We start from the raw sequence: 15,680 nt of genomic DNA, 5'->3' as shown, positions 1-15,680 counted from the left end.
CTTTGATCACAACTAAATGATTGATACTTTTTGTATTTAAGCGTCTGACGTTTCGTAATAATCTGTTAGATGTAGAGTGTTAAACTTTGCTATTTAATTGTTTATGATTTTTTTTATTTTTTATACTGCTATTGCAAACTGCTTTCTCCCTCTCTCTCAATGTCCTAATTTTGACGTATTTTATGAAAATACTTTCTGCCATCGTAACTTTATTACATTGTGCTTCGAATTTTTGTATTCTGCTTATATTAATAGTTCATATATCAAGTTCTCGTTACCGGAAACCAACTCCAGCTATAGAACGTATTTTAAGTCTTTTATATTTATCTTTTCTGACACTGTCCTTTCGAGCGTAAAAAAAAAAAATTAGTGTTATTCTCAGCAGCAATGACACTCTGCCTGTATTTGATTTCAAACATGAACCAGAAAAGTGATAATTTAGCCAAGACATTTTCGATGTTTGTTCGCCAATTGTCAAACTTAAATTCCAATTTAGTGCCATTATCCTCATTTGAATTGCACTTAAGAAATTACTTTCCTAAATTTTTGGCGGTACGGTACTTCAAGTTCCTGGCCTCCATTCCTGTTTCACGCGCAATTCTCCTCTATCTCCTCTCTTCGATGGAACTCCTCTACATCGTCTACCCATCTTTTACGTGGGGGCCCTTCATTTTTATGTCTTCCAACCTTACCTTGTAATAACTTTTTTTTAGAGCATCCTCTCCAAATGACTTTACATTGGTCAAAACCAAGCTCTCTTCTACTCGACATGGACCTCACTTTCTGTAATACATTAGTGGTAACTATGTATGGATACTTAAAAATTTTGCTAATGTTACAATAATTTTTTATTTAAGTTATTTTTCGGATGTAAAATTGTATAGTTGATACTTGGCGGATCACCTGAGTTAATAAAATCATGCAGGAATCTTTACTTGCGATATTGATGAGAAGGTTTTTGATGACATAACAGGCAGTTCTGAAGCTCTAAACAGAAATGTAAAATAATTATTATATCCAATTAATGTCGATGAATCCTTAAAATAATAACTCTGCAAATATGATATTACTTTCAAGTATTTAAGGGAATGTTTATCTTATGCTACGTCTGTTGTTCATGAAAGGTATATTTTTGTCTATTAATAAATATAACCTTCTTCAAGACGACGTGAACATATTTTTGATTGCTGGGATACCTTTATTGTACTATGTTCAGAATAAATTAATTTATTGAGTTCATTTAAACACAAGTGTTTGATAAAATGATTGCGAATTGCTTTAATATTTAATAAATATAATGGTAAAATTAAGTAGAAGATTTAAATATGCAGTTATAATTTCTGCCGTAATCATGTCTTCGATTTTGATGTATAAGTTGCAATGGGATTCATCTTTGCCTGCTGTAGATATTGAACAAGGTAATAAAATTAACTTTAAAACAGTGAACTGTGATTTTCAACTAAAATAACTTCTTTATCTGTAATTATTTGTTCATTATTGCTTTCTACAAAGTATCGAATTTTTCCGGTGTGTTTTACTTCTTTCTTTTTTACAAGATGTGTGAGAGTATATCGTGGCAAGGTAGATTTCGGCCGGTGATAAGCTGAACCAAAATTAAGGACTGTATGAGTACCGACCCGGTATTAAATACTATTCTTATGTATATTGAGTCCGAATATTGGACTGCAATGAATTGTTAGGAGACTGGGACGTCGCAATGGATCAAGATCCCTGAAAAAGTCATTTGTTGATTACCTTCAACTGAGCTTTCTAGTAAGCTTTCTTTTGCCCAAAGTAGGATGTGCAGTAGGATTAGTGAATAATTGTAATATCGTCGTCAGGTTTCTGCAGAAATTGAGCCTTCTTTTAATGCTGAAGTGCTTGGTAGATACATCTATAGTGGTTGTCTAAAATCAAGCATAAACATTTAGCCAAATTGTAATCATAATGGTAGGGTGCATTATAAATCCGATCACCAATTTTCGTTACTTAAGGATTATTCACGTCCAGTTTAAAATAATGTTATACTTCATCAGTATGTCAACATTAGTTTATTTTATGTATCTTGTATATTGAGAATAATTTTAAAAAATGCTATCTTAATGTAGTTAGGAACTTTTTGTTTTTACTTTCATACTTACATTTTTTTTTTTTTATCTACGCCACCCGTAAGTCACGGCAGTTCTGCCATCCGACGTCGGGTTTCCCAGTACACAAATGCTTTTTCTTTGTAGATATCGTCCGATAAATTAGGATTATGTCTTCGATAGAAGGACACACGTCAAGGTGTTCGGAGGACATGTCCTCTCTTCCTCACAGAGTGCAGGTCGGGTCCGCCGCCAACCCAATGCGCCACCCAATAGGTGGGCCTGCAAATAATCATGACCCGTGAGCAGTCTGAAGCAGGCCACGCCGTCCTTTCTTTTGAGATTAGGTGGAACTCGTCCACCTGGTTCAACCAATACTTGCCACCGTTTTCCATCCGCTTTTGCTTTTTGTCTGCACTTCACTTCTGATCGAAGACAGGCAGCAGTTATCCTTTTAAAAGCATGCATGGAGATTGGTTGCTCAGGTTGATCCATTTGCGCACCTCTTTTTGCCAATTCATCGGCCCTCTCGTTTCCCATTAGCCCACAGTGCCCCAGAATCCATTGGAGTGCTATAGTCTTATTGCTTTCATTGGCAGCCTCAATCGCTGCTCTGCATTTCACTAAACTGCCGATTCTGCATAGCTCGCTCCAGTTATGGCTAGAATCGCCGCACACGAGTCAACAAAGACCACAATACGTCTCCAAGGACCCCGCTTCACTTTGTCAAGAGCTAATAATATTGCGGCAAGCTCGCCATCATTACATATTTACATATGTATTTCCATACTTACAACTAGAGGAACTGGAAAATTAATCATAAGAACTTATTATTTTTTAATTTTTAGAAGAAATTTGGAAATGGTACAATTACACTGAAGGTAAGACTAAGTAACTGTCTTAGTAACATTTTATTTTAATGCTATCAAGAATTATATATGTAAATATTTTTAGATAATTTAAATGGACCAAAAGTTTCCATGGACGATCCTAGACTTGTACAGAAAGTTAAGAGCTTTCTTATTAAACCTGTAGATTATAAATTGAAATCTTCAATTGAATATCCTTATAAATTATCTAATCCAGAAGTTAAAGATCCATCAATGGGTCAAGCTGAAAGAATTAGAACTCTCTTGCGAAATAAGGTAATAATTTATAAATACATTTTTCGTGACATGTAGCTAGCTACTTTTGCTCTGCCTTGTTGTGTTTTTTTAAATGGTTAAAAGTACTTTTTTTTAAATAAATTTTGAAACAATTTATACCAATATTTTTTTATTGTTACTTGTAAATAATTAGTTTGCTTGACGCGCCTTAAATCATTAAAAAAAAAAAAATTGAATTGGCGAGGTTAATTTTGTGATTGCGCTTTGTTTCACGTAAGGCTGGAAACATAGTGGAGCGGCGAGCAAAGCGGCGCTGATAGCGAAGAGCGAAGCGGCGAAATCAAACACAAGTTAACATATGGGACCGCGCATAGTGGCGAGCAAAGCGAAGATAGAGCAACTCTATCTATTTCTAGTTTTTGTTTTTGCCGCTTCGCTCTTCGCTATCACCGCCGCTTTGCGCGCCGCTCCACTATGTTTCCAGCCTAACTGTTCAAACAAAAGACGCTAATAGAAAGGGAGAATTATATTTTCTCTCTCGCTTCAATTAGAGTAAGTAAACAACACCTTGCTATTGTTTTATAAATTAGTAGATTTATTAAGTAATAAAAAATCTTAACTAATGAGTAATAGTGAATCAGACGGCTCAGGATTCATCCCCTTAAATAAAACATGCGCTTCCAAAAGGGCGATTATTAAAAGATCATCAGCCGGAGATTCTTCACCTAAAATGATTAAAAAATTATCAACCGACAACATTAATTATGAAAACCAATTTTCTCTCCAACTCAGAAAAAGCAGATTAATATGGATACTTCTATTCAAAAACTTACCGCATCTCAGTCAATTGACTTCACTCATCCTAATAAGTTCGAAATCCTCGCCACTTACGGGTATGCGCAAGAAGATGAGATGGAAATAATTCCAAACTATCAGCCAACTAATGCAAAACCTCCTCCTAGCTATATCAAGAGCGTTACTAACATACAACGGCTTTGCCTAACCATTGCCGAAGTCATAGGCAGTAAACAATTTCTGTGCAAATCTAGGCTAAAAGAAACGGCTTTACAAATGAAAACGCCAGACGACTACAGAAAAATAGTAAAATTTTTGAAGGAAAATAAGTGTGATTTCCGCACATACCAACTAAAACAGGATAAACCACTTAGAGTTGTGATTAGAAATCTACACCACACTACTCCTATATCCACCATTAAAGAAGAAACAGAGGAACTTGGCTTTAAGATAAGAAATATAGTAAACGTTCTCCATACAACCTCTAAGCAACCCCTACCTCTCTTCTATGTAGACCTTGTGCCACAAGAGGGTAATGACAAAATATTTGCTCTGAACGTCTTGTATTATACAAGAATCAGAATGGAAGAACCGCACAAAAGGAAGGACATTGCTCAGTGCTAGAGGTGCCAAGTCTACCATCACACCAGGACATACTGCAACAAGAAGTGTAAAGTGTGCGGGTTTGCATCCCACAGAGGAGTGTAAGAAGTCAAGAGAACCGCCTCCCACATGCGTGCACTGTCTTGAGGAGCACTGTGCCAACTATAAAGGCTGCCGAACTTACAGGGAACTACTGCGACTAAGGGATGGAAACAACGGCACTGATCCACGCCCTCAATCATCATCATTCCAAGACAACATGCCACCATTCCGCACGAGGCGGGCTTCATTGAGCTACGCTCGCGCCACTGCGCCATCTCAATCTTTCATTCCACAGCCTTCAAACATACCCCCCCATCTCTATCTTCCTCGGACATTACCTCCTTTCTCCAAGATTTTAATTCTTTTATAAACCCTCTTATAACTCTTCTCACCATTGTAGTCAGTGAGTTGCTTCCTAAAAGATCGCGATGAACTCTCCTTCTCGCAGTTCTCCTTCTCAACCAGTTACTGCGAACATTCCAATCAAATGATCTTTGTAATTCTTAATACTTTGTAAATATCCCTCTCCTTTCTCATTTAGTTCATCCATCGCTATTATTCTACTAATTACTCTCATCTCCATCATCTCATTCACTATCTGAAAATGTCCTAAAATATGGCTGTTGCAAGTGGGTTGGTAAAAAATAGTTTTAATTCGGATTTTTAACCGGTTAACGATTCCGCCTACTGTTGGTAAACTGTTCTTAGGAAATTGCTACTACTACCAAGATCTGCAGATCTCATACCTTCATCTCATTCACTATCTATCGCCTGAATATTTCTCCTTTCTCACTCCTTGTAATTGTCTCGGAGGGTCGTCACTCCACCCTTGCATTCATCTTTCACACTTATCATATTATCTAGATGCAAGTTTTTAGCAGTTGTAAATTTTTCAATAAAAAAAAGAAGAAAAAAAAACATTTTTCGTATTTTTACAAGATGTATTAGTCTGCTGTAGTTTTGTAAACTTTTAAAAGGGCGTAAGTTAATTTAGGCACTGTGCTCTGTTAGTTATCATTGCTTCGAATTCTGTCCCTGAGTTACTCACTCAGTCACTGAGAGATATTTATTATTATTTTCAAGTTTCAAAGCAAGTTAAGAGAGCAGCAGCCTGTACGATTTTCATTGTAATATTAATTAAATATTTAAAAAATTAACCAGTTAAAAAATAATAATGAAAATTATTTTAAATATTTCTTAATACTTACTTCTATTAAATTTAAATCACGTCCTCGTCCTGGAACGCAGTTAAATATATATATATATATATATATATATATACATATATATATATATATATATATACCTTCATATATATCATATATATATATATATATACCTTCATATATATTATATATATATATATATACCTTCATATATATATATATATATAATTACAATATATTTCCATCCTTCAAGTACTTCAGACCATTGCAAATGAAAACGTGCGACAGCCTGTTTTGTTTTTCTAGATTATGAGCGACGTTGAGTGAGTGATGCCCAGGAGTTTGTATTATTATTCAGTTAATAATTATTAACGATAAAGTAACATCTAGGGCATAACTCATAAACGCAAAAATATCTTGTCCAAATAATTCTATTACAATTTCTAATTACAGATTTTAATTTCAGGAAAATGGTTTCTTTATTGAAGCTGGTGCCTTGGATGGTGAAACCCGATCTAACTCTTTGTACTTTGAAAGGTATTTAAATTGGACTGGTCTGTTAATTGAGCCAGATCCATTGAACTTCGTTGAATTAGTGAAAAGAAACCGAAGAGCTTGGATATCACCTACTTGTCTCAGTATAAATTCATATCCAGATGTGGTACGATCTTAAAGTTATACTTTTTTTCTAGACATTACAATATGATATTAAAGAAAAATTATTTAATGGTACGCATTTTCCATATTTTATTTTTTTTTTTTTTTGCAAGTTTGCTATCCATCTTAGAATAGGCTGTACTCCTTCCTAGTATCCAGTTGATATCTAAAATGTAAAATAAACCATTTTAGAAACTAGTTAAGAAATTAGCACCTGCAAAATGGAAAGTTTCTGTAAAGGATTGGAATAATATTGGTATTGCAGCAGGTACTCTTGCCACCAATACAGGTTTCCTTTTAAAGGTGGATAAGTTGCAGGGAGAGTATGCACAGTCTTAACAATGCCGAGAACTCTTCTTCCGAAAAAGCTGATAGTATTTTTTCTTCACATCTTCGTTGTTTTTTAATCTGCTTGCAACAAAAGAAGGCAGAGGAATTGATAGAATCCTTGAAAAGCGTAGCGTCAGAACAAATACACTATTAGCTTCAAACCTGTACTGATGATTCGGGAAGACGGGACATTTCTGCAATAGTCTTTTCGAAGTAGGAAGTGCTCTTGATAGGACTGATATTATGCCAGATAATATTATTCAGGCGCATCTCTTTAAAATAGATAGCGCTGTCAGTTTGCGTGTGAGCTATAACAATGCCGAGAGTTCCCTGAGAGAATTTATTGACATCCTTCTTGTAATTATAGATAAGTTAGTACAGTAATAGTCAGTAAAGTAACAGCAGCCCCAACATCAATCAATACCTGTGCAGCTATGGAGTTCCAGACTGATGTAGACCCACAAATTTGTTCTGATGTAGTACTTATGTGAATCGAAGTTAGACCTTGTAAGTTTTGGGAAGGTTTTAAGATTATCTTTATATGGAAAGAATTTTCCAATTAATTCTAATTAAAGTTAGTTTAATAAATCTACAAATATTTTGTACATTTTTTCTAGGTTTTATTTGAGCAGAATAGAAATATGGGTAAAATAGCAGTCAAGAGTGACAAAGTGAAAGGCAATACTGTTAATGTACAGTGTTTTCCGTTTTATTCTTATCTTCTAGCTCTGAATGTCACACATATTGATTATTTTTCTCTTGACATAGAAGGGCTAGAATTAGATGTTCTAAAAACTATTCCATTTAAAGATGTTAATATTGAAGTAAGTTTTTAAATTATTTTCTATAAAAAAATCTGTTAATTTTTTTTTACTGCTTGCCATTCGTAATTGCATTAATGTCAAATTTTCAAATTTGTGATCCTCGAAAAAAGATTTTGTAAATTGATTTTTAAGGGGTAATAAAGAGAATGCAACCAAACAATAACCCCTAAAGAATTTTGATAGAGATGTGGAATGTTCTATTTGCTGCATAATATTAAAGCGTTATTAGAATCTCAATCTGAAGTAGAAGAAATGCATCTTCACTGAACTGATTCCTGAGTTTTCTTATTTTTTCTGGCATGTATCTTCACCGCTTTTCCTTAATCATTGTTTACTAAATTGATTATTACTGCACAAATATAAACATATTACTACGGAAAATTTGCTGTAAAAATTATTTTTGGGGTGTTGTGGTGCATCAAAGAGTTTGGTTTAAGGTCCAGTTATGAACCAGATTAAAAGGGAAGAAAGAGGTTGCTTCCAGTCATAACAGATCCAAATAAAGGCGAAATAAAGCGGTGTTCCCTCAAACTAAGCAGAAAAGTTATTAAAATTACATTTTGATGAAATTGTAGTTCTCTGATAATTTGGTGAAGTCCCTTCATTTGGCGATGAGGGTTAAGAGAATGTTTCTGTTGGGAAGAGCTATTTCCTCTTCATTAACATACTATAAAAACAGAAGTAGCCCCAAAATAGATCGTTACGAAACACTACGCTCACTTCAGTTTTCATAGTTGAGTTATGCTAGTTTTGCTAGAAGATTGTGTTTTAGGAGCTACAAATTGTTTGAAAAGTTATTTGTAATACCATGTAGCGAAAGTTATATTCGATGGTTTTTCGATGAATTTCAAGTTAAATTCAGATCACACCATCGGTCTACTTAAAGGAGTCAAAGTATAGAATAATGTGCTTTAAGGTTGTTACGCCACCCTCAGCTCTCGAGGAGGCCAGCTCAGTGGTGTCAGGGGGGTAAGGATGAAAGGGAGGATAAAGGAAGTAAAGAGGAATGGGAGATATAATGAATAATAATAATAACAAAGTAATAATAGCTGAAATTAAAATAAAAATAATGTTTATAAATAAATCAGATTAGAATAAAAAAATAGCTACCTACTCACAGCTCCTCAGTAAGCGAACCTACATTGTGCGACCCTGTAGGCCGATACTCGAACCAGACAGCAACACTAATATTCTACTGAATCTTTAAATTTCATATACATGTGATGTTGCTTGGAAAGGTTCAAATAAAAGATTTAGGGTTAAGAAAATACTTATTATTGTTCACAAAACCAAAAAGTCTCTTTCCAAAAAAAAAATACATTAAAACAACCCCTATCTAATGCTAGATACAAAAGTGAGCTTGATTGATAAAGTTACATAAAAATACGTATAACAAGAGAACCAGTCCCACTCTTAACTAAATTGTCTCTACATCAATCCCAGGCCTGGTTTTGATATCAATCTGCACTTCTTATCAGTCTTCTTATTGGAAGCTCACTTCAACTCAGGCGCTATTCCTTTCTGCTTCCCTTCGAGAAGTAGAGGTTCTTCGTTTGTTGAATATTCTTCTCACCTGGAATTGTGCGGCCAAATTTCGCCTGGGTGATTTCTTTATCTTCTAACTTGTTTTGGATCCAACCAAATCATCCATACGTCCAATTCGCAACTCGTATTTTATTTTTTTCAGATCGCGTCAGTCTCTCCCAAATGTTGCTCGCGTCGCTTGTCTTTTTTTTTCGCTGCCCTCTTCACACAACCCTGTGCTCTTCAAGTATAATTTCATTAACACATTCTTCATTTATCTTAAATTTCCTAGGCTTATTTTTTTACTCCCCGATTTTACCTAACTCTCACTAACTAAACTGGACAAAATCCAGAAATAATTACAATCATACTGTAAAAATTATTTTCGTATGGAAAAGCTGTTCCATCGTAACAAGGTGCTGGTAACACAAAATCTTTATTCACGCTGTAAATTGTACTAATAAAAGGATTAACGTTTTTTCTGTTAATGTACTTAAGTCAGACCTTACGTTTGAATTTATTGCTAATATTATTGACTAATTATTTTGTAAACATATCTTCTCGTTAGTACAAATCAAATCCCCGTCAATAATAATATTTTACTTAAATATTATTTTAATTATCATGGGATTGTTGGCAATAGCATTAGCTGTAGTAGTAATAGTAGTAGCTGGTAGGAGGCCGCTTAGCGTCTCCTGGAAGCCCAGGATAGACCTACTAAGGTAGATTTGCCTTTCCCAATCAAATTAACATCCTGGCTCTGCCACTTTCGACGTCAATTGATATTTATTGACATATGGTATATACTGAGGTTTTGTTTTACAGAAATTTATAATTAGGATTTTAGTAATAGAAAGTTATGTTGGTTTCTCACAAATGATTTTTTTTTTTTTTTTCTGTATTAAGTAATAATAGCTTATCTCAATGTTTTGTGTTCTTTGTTATTATTTGGATTTGTTAGACAAAAAAATAATTATTTAAAAAACTAAGTATTTTAGTTAATTAAGTAATCCTTTCTTTTCCACAGACACTTTCTGTGGAGTTTGCTCATGTTCCAGGTGGTAAAGATGCTGTTTCAGAGTTCATGTTTAGTCAGGGTTATATCATTGACAGTGAAGTAACACACCCTGATTGGCTGGCTAATGATTTCATTTTCACTAAAATGTGATACATTTTTAAAATGTTAGTAAGAACTTATAATTTTAAGAGTATTATTTGATGATTAATTTTGCCTTACAGCATGCTTTTGTTTATTACCCCTGTGACTTAAGCGCTGCATTAATCATATAATTAGTGTAGTGCGGTTGAAGGGGAAAGCTCTGTTCTTGATTTATGTAGCCAAAAGATTACCTCTAATGGTGGTTGTAAGTTCTAAATTAATATGAAATAAAGAATGAAGCCATGAGGATAAAATCAACACCTTATCGAGTCCTACAAATTGTTACAATTATTTATTCGTTTGTAATTGTACATTTTTAATTGTTTTAACTGTATAAGAAAGTTTAATTTTATTTATGAAAATTGAACATTAATCATGAGTATTAGTAGTTACATGTGTTTTTTTTTTGGTTACCGCTTCCAAAATATGTACTAATTAATCGTAGTGATCACTTTTATAATAGAAATTGTATATAAAATTTATATTCGCTTTCTTTCATTTAAATTAATACATTTTTTCTCAGATTATAGTTTTACCGTTTCATCGCAATGAATGGCTTAAATTATATAAATATATATATGAATGAATATATATATGAACCATATTGATAGTGTGCCTGCAAAACCTCCTAAGTGTCAAAACCAAAAGTTTACAGGAGGCAAAATAAACTTCATAACTACGGTAATCATGAACTCTATCTTTATAAAATGATTGATTTAGTAAAATAGAGTAATTAAAAAAAAATTGATAAATATTACAGGGATTTTTTATTCTATTTTTAGACTAACAAGTATTCAGGCAATGCTCGATACAGACTTACGACTTCTATCCCTTATAGAATTTAAAATAAAAATTATTGTTTATTAATATCGTTCATCTCTTAAAAAACTTGTAATATATCTGAAGATCAATGTAGAAACTTAAAAAATCTGCACTAAAATGGACACTTAGAAATAACAAAAAAGAAAGTGATCTTAGCTAGCTAGACCTTGTTTTGTTAACGGGGTATTCTGCCTTGTAAACTTTATTTAAATAGATTATGCCCTCTATCAAAACACATTGTATCACCTTAGGTAATGAAGCAATTCTCCCAGGTTCACTATGGAAGTTTTTAGAGGAAAAGATGAAACCGACAGCTAGCGATTACCACCTAGAGAGTCCCTCTTCACTCCCTCTCTATCAGCTGTTAGTTGGACTTATTGTGGGTTGCATATTTTGTTTCAAGGTATTTGCGAAAACACTAATGAAGTTTAATATTGTATTTTAATTAAATCTTAACAAAATGAGCGAAGATGGCGTAGATTGATGGTAAAACTTAAAGTTACACTTAAAGGTACAATTTGCACAAAAACACAGAATTTCGAATGGAATTACAAATCTTTCACGTTACATGAAAAATGTCATTTAAAACCCTTCAGAAACGAAATGCAAACATTTTTTGCTTAATTTTAGTAAAAATAACTTTTAAAATGGAACTGAAAAATGAAACTGAGACCCAATTGGACTCTAATGAATTTTTATTTGATGGCCCAGTGTGACCTTTGGTGGATTAAACATCTAGTTGGCTTTCTTATTTGTCAGTATATGATTCCAGCCACCGATAAAACTATAAACCATTTTTTCACACTTATAAAGTTTTGCAGGCATTCTGTTGATACGTAGATATAAGGGCAGTCGTAGTGATTAAGTAATTATATATCCTAAATTTAATTTTTATAAGAAAAAGCCAAATCTAAAGCAATGTAAAGGTGCGGTAATGAAATGAGTCGTTTGACAACCCTGTAAAGCATAGGCTTATCCAAGAATAATAAAATTAGTAAGGTATCTGAATATGAAAACCTTATAATTTGCTGATGTAACTGTGTTCAGTCTAGTCTAGATTCGATACCTCACGAGTTTAATGCTATGGAGGATCTACTTCATACTTCCATTATTCATTGTTGTGCTCAGCGATTTTTATTTCCACAAATCTTTCTCTCTGACTATCCGTACTCTTGAAATTATTCGCCCTCCCTTTGATGGCATGACCAGAAGCCAGTAAAGCAAGGAAATCTGGGAAAATTAGTACAAGCTCGGGCCACGTAACAGTGGTTACATTAAAAAATAGTCCTTGTCAGCATTAAGCCCTTTGGCTATTTGTTATGCTCGAACTCCATCTCGAGTCGCCTGATGCTATATCTCTACCATAAAAATGGCAAGATTTGCTTTTCTTCCTTCCGAAACTCAGTATGAGAGAGAGGTTGGCTATTGGCCTGTTTCACTTCCGCGCCCTGTAATGTAAGCCTTATTTTCAGTGATTTGCAAGTAATATTATTTATTTTGCTTAAAGAATATTTTCAATAATACGCTTGTGAGGATGTTTTTATGAATAATTTCTTTTATAGTTGAAAATTAAACTGTGATAATTACCCTTCGTATTGTTTTTTTCCTTTCTAAATTTCAAATAGGTGCCTTAATTTCATGGTTATTTATTTAGTTATTTACAAATTTGAAAGTAATTATTTGTTTTATTTTTATGAAAAAATAAAATGTGATAGTATTAAAAATTATTGTATTACTTAGCTTCCGTATATAAAGCATTGTAGTGACTGTCTTACTTTAATAATTAACAGTTTAATGTTTAATTGTTATAGAGTGCTGTATATTAGGATTTTTGTAGGGTGGAGGATTAAGATTTGACAGATTTGATCTATGGTTTACTCACACAGAAACTTAAGTTACAAACGCAATAATATTAAAATAATTGTGATAGTTACATTCATATTTTTGACTATGATGCTGTTTATCGTTGGAACGCAGTATTGTAAAAAAAAAAAAAAAAAAAAAAAAAAATCTGTTTAATAAATACAAAAATACGATAGTCACACTATATAGAAAATATATAAATTAAAAATTAATTTATTGATTGATTAAAACAATAACATTAATAATTTTGTCAAAGAATAATTTTAAATAAATTCTTCCAATAGTATTTTTGGTTTCTCTTTGATAAAAATAAGTTCGCTCTTGAAGTAAGGTGTTAAAGCCAATGTTTTCTTAAATATTTTTTTCATAATTATTGATTATATTATAAACAGTTTAAACGCCAAATTATTTTTATACCTCAAACAAAAACAAAAACGGAACTTTTACTATTATATTTATTTATTTATTGCATTTAAAAGATTAATTATTGAGAAGAAAGTTTTACATTCTTGCTGCAGCTGAAGAATTCTTGGCAGGTGTAAATTTGCTGTTTCAGTATATAATGTGAAGCTCAATTTTCCTACTTTTTTCTCTGTTTATTTTTGTTTTTGTAGAAAATAACTTTTTCATGGATTTGCATAAGACCTGCTTTGTAATTTTTCCTCTATTTATTTTTTCCAAAGAACATCAAATCGTCTCAAACTTGAATTAACCAATATTAATAGCCTGAAATTTATCAATAGAGTGTTGAGATTTTTGTACATTTGCTTAAAAAAAAAATTATTAAATTTGTTTAGTAGGAGCGGAAGCGTTATATATGTATTTTTTTAAAAACATATATTTTACCTTTCATTATTTTAGGTGACTGAATCATAGTTTCAATAGGAAGAAAAATTAATGCCAGTTTCAGTCATTATAAACTTTATTATGCCGAGTTTTCGACCTAGGGACCAGGTCATCTTCAGGGCTAATTTACAATATATTGTTTTACATCATTAGAGGGTTGGTGTGTCTTCTATCTTGTCTGTCAGTCCATTTTACTTAAACTAGAAACAAAATTAATAAAAAGTCCTTAGTTCAAAATTGCCGTTTCTGCAATTAATTGTTGTATTATCTTTTAAAGTATTTCAGGCTTTTAAACAAAAAAATATTTCTGTTGTTTGCATATTTATATTTATAGTGTATATACGATTGTACGATGTATTTTTTGTGTGTCTGTATCTTTTATAAGAATAGAGTCGGCCTTTTCACTTGCACTTTCGTCATCTGCTGTTATGGTTAATTAAAAATCTGCAAAAATTGTCTGTCGTTAACTTGAAAGTTCTTAAAGAGTAATGGAATTTTAATATTTTTATTTAAATCATTTGGAAATAATTAAACCGGATTGCTGGAGTCACTGTAGTTTATTGCATAATTGGTTACGAAAAAATTGTGGTTAGAGAAATTAATAACATCAATACAAAACGTTTAGAAGAGTCTGCGGATTTTATCTGAACTGTCATACAGCCTATTTGGATTGAGATTTTAATATCAAACTCTCAAGGTACTGGGTTTCTTAAGAAGGTTTCTAAAGGTTAAGAGAAAGGAGGTAACTTAATAAGCTCAAACAAGATTGCCTTTAAAAGACTGAGCATCCTCTCATTTTTGTTGATAATGATAAACTTTGAGGTTGATATTTTCTCTCAATTTTCCATTTTTTGCTGAGCAGCATAAAGTTACTGCACAAGAGAAAAGAAAGTTTCTAGAATTATACAAAAAAGCGTGTAAAAGTATTTTAAGTCCTCGATTTTCAAGGAAATCAAGAGGCCCGTATTTATGAAGCGGGAGTAAAGCCATGGTCCTCTTTATAACCGACTGTTTCACATCGCTCTGTCACTGCAATATTGTTAAAAGTTTTTAAAATTAGAATAGAATAATTAGAAAAACGGAAAAACTTATTGAATAGGGTCGAAACATTGATTTGCCTTCTAAATCACTTTCACGCGTTATGCCATATCTTTGCATCAATTTCCAGCTTTAAGTTTTGTTACAAATTTTAATTTGTTTTAATAACAAAGTTGATAGTTTTGGTAGAGTTATCATTTGTTTCATGTTTTCGTTGGCTAAATCAGTGATAATAAATTAGAAGGCAATTTTCCCATTCAATTGCGATCTCCTTTACTCTTTAAGAGTCAAGAGTTAAATCATTAATATTAAATTATAAATGCATCAAGGAGCAGAAGAATTGCATTGAGTGTTTTGTGATAAGAAAAAAATTGTAAAACTTCTGATAAAAATTATACATATGTGACGTACATTAAGTACGATCAGAATATTTGTAAATATGTAAATTGGTTGAAACTATTAAAATCTGATTTTATTACAGTATCAGTTCATTTTGCATGAAAAGTACAAATCCTTCACTGCTTCATTTTAATTAAAAACAAAATTAAAAAATGAAAACATTTAAAAAATCGAATATTAAGAAATAAATCTATTTACAATGAGAAATTATTTAGAGATTTTTGTCTTTAAGTGTGTACTGACGAATTTCAGCTAAGTAATGATTTCAATGAAATTATTTGGACAAATTATGAATTGACTGACGAAATTAGGGGAACATGTTGATCTGATTAAATGATGTATTTTTATATTACTAATTGTTTAGGAGCTGACGAAATTAGGGGAACATATTGATTAAATAATGTATTTTTATATTACTA

General features: G+C 32.3%; 1 protein-coding gene across 6 annotated transcripts; it reads left to right on the top strand.

The window, feature by feature from the left end:
* The first annotated feature begins 164 nt into the window (after window positions 1-164).
* On the top strand, window positions 165-15,345 carry LOC141448963 (protein Star-like). 6 transcript variants are annotated; one of them, XM_074117887.1, is made up of 7 exons: window positions 1,133-1,418; window positions 2,936-2,968; window positions 3,042-3,232; window positions 6,266-6,460; window positions 7,404-7,610; window positions 10,162-10,316; window positions 13,840-15,345. In XM_074117887.1, the coding sequence occupies exons 1-6, from the start codon at window positions 1,298-1,300 to the stop codon at window positions 10,300-10,302; spliced, it is 888 nt and encodes a 295-aa protein (XP_073973988.1). In that variant the 5' UTR covers window positions 1,133-1,297; the 3' UTR covers window positions 10,303-10,316; window positions 13,840-15,345. The 6 variants fall into 6 exon arrangements, with proteins under 6 accessions (XP_073973990.1, XP_073973988.1, XP_073973987.1 ...); XM_074117886.1 differs by having other exon boundaries at window positions 12,927-15,345; XM_074117885.1 differs by having other exon boundaries at window positions 10,817-15,345.
* Window positions 15,346-15,680: the final 335 nt, after the last annotated feature.

This window comes from Rhodnius prolixus, unplaced genomic scaffold (assembly GCF_049639745.1).
Source record: "Rhodnius prolixus isolate KJV_2025 unplaced genomic scaffold, Rpr scaffold_2, whole genome shotgun sequence".
Taxonomy (NCBI): Eukaryota; Metazoa; Arthropoda; class Insecta; order Hemiptera; family Reduviidae; genus Rhodnius; species Rhodnius prolixus.
The sequence above is the reverse complement of the archived record's forward strand: the minus strand, read 5'-3'. Positions and strand labels throughout refer to the sequence as shown.